General features: G+C 61.3%; 1 protein-coding gene across 1 annotated transcript; it reads left to right on the top strand.

Annotated features, from left to right (window-relative positions):
* The first annotated feature begins 422 nt into the window (after nt 1-422).
* Nucleotides 423-3,534, top strand: EVX2 (even-skipped homeobox 2). Its single transcript, XM_086465686.1, has 3 exons — nt 423-846; nt 2,026-2,285; nt 2,875-3,534. Exons 1-3 carry the CDS (start codon nt 423-425, stop codon nt 3,532-3,534), a joined length of 1,344 nt encoding a protein of 447 aa, XP_086321812.1.
* Nucleotides 3,535-3,797: the final 263 nt, after the last annotated feature.

Here is a 3,797-nt window from a genome sequence, read left to right as displayed (position 1 = left end):
AGCAATTCAAGCAAGATCTGATCAAGCTAAGGACAAGAGCTTTACTCCTCACTTCTTGTCTTTCTTTCTTTCCACCTGGATATATTTGTCTGCTCTGAAGCCGCCTTCATTATCCACTGACAGGAGCTTGTATTTATTTGCTTATAAACCTGTTACAATAAATGATTATTCGAACAGCGTCATTCGTACCTTAATGACGAGCACCACTTTTTGATGAATGACATTTCGGGCTAGAAAGGATGTATGGGTCATTTTGACCAGTCATTCCCTCGCTTTGGCATCCCACAATTTTTACGCCTCCCTCAAAAAGAGATAATAATATTTAGAGACACTTGCCGGGCTGAATGTGAATTAGCCCCTGCTGCAGCTCATCATTAGTACAGGACCAGCCCTGCAACTTTGACATTTTTTATAAAGCTGAGATGATGGAAAGAATAAGAAAAGAGATGATCCTGATGGAGAGAGGGCTGCACAGCCCTACAGCTGGCAAAAGGCTCTCGAATTTGTCAGACTCAGCTGGAAATGCGGTGCTGGAGGCCCTTGAAAATTCTCCGCACAGTGGTCGCCTCAGCCCGAGACTGACTGCCGCCTCCCTGCACAGCGCTATAGGGGACATCTCCGCCAAAGGCAAATTTGAAATAGACACTTTATTCAATCTTCAACATCCGAGCAGTGAAAGCACGGTCTCTTCCGAAATCCCGCCGTCGGAAAGCAGGAAGAAAATCAGCCTTTATTCCGAGGTTGCTCAAGAGGCAGATATGAACAGTGATGTGGAGGTAGGCTGCTCCGCGCTCCGCTCCCCAGCCAGCCTGACTTCCTCCCAGCTGAAGGAAAACAGTAACAAAGGTAACTCTTCCTTTATCATCTCCATCTAAGCCCCGCACTTTGCCAACCGGCTTTAAAAACCAAAGCAAACCCACCGCCACCGCCAAAGTTGCTCGCCTCTGCACCGGCGCTCTCTCTTCTGCGAAGACAGAGCTCCAAGCTGTAAAATATTATTGCAATTACTGCGCTATCCCGATAGCCGAGACACACTGCCCGGGTAGCTCCTGCGCGGGTGCGTGCGTGTGTGTGTGTGTGTGTGTGTGTGCATGCCCGTATCCACCGGTATGTAGATACATATCCAGAATATATGTGGGCACAAATATCCACCCACCTATATTTAGGGAAATCTTTCTCCTTATTTTTCCTCGCGCTCTTGGAGCTCTCGTCGTCTCTCGAGCTGTAGATATGTGTGTATACATACATAGATTAAATTAGAGAGAGAGAGGGGAGTGCGAGGAAACTGTCCATATTTGTCTGTGTGTGTCCTTCTCTGTGTACATGCAACGTGCCATCTATGTCCACCGCGGGGTAACTGGGCTTTGTTCACTTTTCCTCTGCTTGTAACAGGGGGTTTGAAACAACAACGTTTCCTTCCCCATGCTTTGCGGGGCATGGTGATGGACGGTGGTTGTTATTATTGCTGTAATTGGGGAGGGGGAGCCAGGTGAGCGGTGGATTTCCTCGGGGCCACAGTGCATGCCTTTTTTGTCAAATGTGCCAGAGAAAGGAAGGGATCCTCGACGTAACGCCGGAGGAAAAAAATCGGCTTTTATGGCTGCTTTAATTTCATGCGTCTCAAACGAAAATAAGAAGCGCGGTCGAGGGGGAAAAGGCTAGCGCCAAGACCGGGCTCACGCAGCCCGGCGGAGCCGCGCCGAGCCCCGGTCCGCGCCCTAGCCCGCTGTCCCCGGGGCTCGGCTGCCCTGCGATCCCCAAACCCGCCCCGTCTACTGAGACTAACGCGCTTATGATACGACTGAAAAGAAAACCAAAACCCAAACTAAACAACAAACCAACCTAAACCAACCCAACCCCCCCCCCCCCCAAAAAATCCCACTTTATCGATTCCGTTAGCAGCAGCGATTCGTAAGGATGACAGCTGGCCTTAAGGACGGGAGCGCAGGGCCCGGGCCGGCCCCGCCGAGCGGGTTGGGGGGCCGCCCCGCCGCCCGCTCTCACCCTCCTGCGCTCGCCCCGCAGGCTACGCGGAGAGCAGCCCGGCGCCCAGCACCCCCGCCGCCGCCGCCCCAGCCGCCGCCGCCGGCATCGGCAGCCTGCACAGCGGCGGGGCGCTGGGCGGCTCGGCGGCGGGGGCCGACCAGGTGCGGCGGTACCGCACTGCCTTCACCCGCGAGCAGATCGCCCGCCTGGAGAAGGAGTTTTACCGCGAGAACTACGTGTCGCGGCCGCGGCGCTGCGAGCTGGCCGCCGCCCTCAACCTCCCCGAGACCACCATCAAGGTACGCCGCGACCCGCGCTCCGCCGAGCCGCCGTCGCCCCGGCGCAGCGCCGTGGTGCACGGCTCCCCCGGGCCGGCGGCCGGCTCCGCTCTCCGGTCGAAGGGCCCGCCGGGCCCTTAGCTGTGATCGGCCCTTTGCCCGTTTGCTTCTCCGCACCGAGAACTTTTCATTTGCTTTTAAAAAAGCTATTCATATTATTATTTATTTTGGTCATAATTTTTTATCGCGATACCATATTTCCTAAAGAGGGGAGAGAGAATGGACTCAGCTATTAAACACGGAGGGATGAGCGCCTCAATACTGTAAAGTCATAGTCCTGCGGGGGGGGTGGGGGTGGGGGTGGGGTGGCGGGCGCGACTTGAAGGGAAAACATTTATTCAGCTAGAAGGGGTCCCCCCCTGCTCCCCTCGGGCAAGGTCACAGGCGACTGCTCCGGGCAGGAGAGGGGTCGCCTACAAGCGACGGGGCCGCGACGTAGCCGCGGGCCGGGCCGCGTTGGCGATGGGTGTCGGTGGGTGCCCGGCGGTGTCCGCGGCGGGGCGCGGAGCGGAGTGGAGCTGAGGCCGCCTGTGCTTGTCTCCCCGCGCAGGTGTGGTTCCAGAACCGGCGGATGAAGGACAAGCGACAGCGCCTGGCCATGTCCTGGCCCCACCCGGCCGACCCCAGCTTCTACACCTACATGATGACCCACGCGGCAGCCACGGGCAGCCTGCCCTACCCCTTCCACTCCCACGTCCCTCTCCACTACTACCCGCACGTCGGGGTCACCGCCGCTGCCGCCGCCGCCGCCGCCTCGGGGGCCGCCGCCGCGCCCTTCGCCACCTCCATCCGCCCGCTGGATACCTTCCGCGCCCTGTCGCACCCCTACTCCCGCCCGGAGCTGCTCTGCAGCTTCCGACACCCTGGCCTCTACCAGGCGCCGGCCGCCGCCGCCGCCGGCCTCAACAGCAGCGCGGCCGCCTCGGCGGCGGCGGCGGCGGCGGCAGCGGCGGCGGCCGCGGCGGGCTCGGGGCCGCCGGGGGGCTCGGCGCCCTGCTCCTGCCTCAGCTGCCACAGCAGCCAGACGGCGGCGGCGGCGGCGGCGGCGGCCTCGGCGCTGGGATCGCGGGGCGCCGCCGCCGCTGATTTCCCCTGCACGGCGGCGGGGCAGCGCTCCGAGAGCGGCTTCCTGCCCTACTCGGCCGCCGTGCTCAGCAAGGCCGCCGTCGCCTCGCCGGACCAGCGGGAGGAGGCGCCGCTCACCAGATAACTACCCTGGCCCGGGCCCGGGGGCGGGGGGCGTTTTGTAGGGGGGGTCGGGGGGGGTGGGTGGGTGGGGGGGCGGGTAGGGGGGCGCCCCCGGGCTCGGCCAAAAAGTTCCGTCTATTTTTTTATTGCTGTCCCCCCGGCGTGGAGGGCGCTCCGCGGACCTTGCGCCCCCGCGGTGGGCGCTGCCGGGCGCTGCCCGCCGCCGGGCTCCGCTGGGCGGCGGGCGGCTGGGCCGGCGGATGCAGGGAGAGGGAGCCGGCGGAA

This window comes from Leptosomus discolor, chromosome 5, assembly GCF_034619465.1.
Source record: "Leptosomus discolor isolate bLepDis1 chromosome 5, bLepDis1.hap2, whole genome shotgun sequence".
NCBI lineage: Eukaryota > Metazoa > Chordata > Aves > Leptosomiformes > Leptosomidae > Leptosomus > Leptosomus discolor.
This window is presented reverse-complemented; position numbering and strand designations above follow the sequence as displayed.

Bases quoted from the DNA above. Each gene is read 5' to 3' on its own strand.
- EVX2 (XM_086465686.1), top strand. From the start codon at position 423: ATGATGGAAAGAATAAGAAAAGAGATGATCCTGATGGAGAGAGGGCTG. The intron at 847-2,025 runs GTAACTCTTCCT...CTCGCCCCGCAG, and splicing joins GAAGGAAAACAGTAACAAAG to GCTACGCGGAGAGCAGCCCG. The intron at 2,286-2,874 runs GTACGCCGCGAC...CTCCCCGCGCAG, and splicing joins TCCCCGAGACCACCATCAAG to GTGTGGTTCCAGAACCGGCG.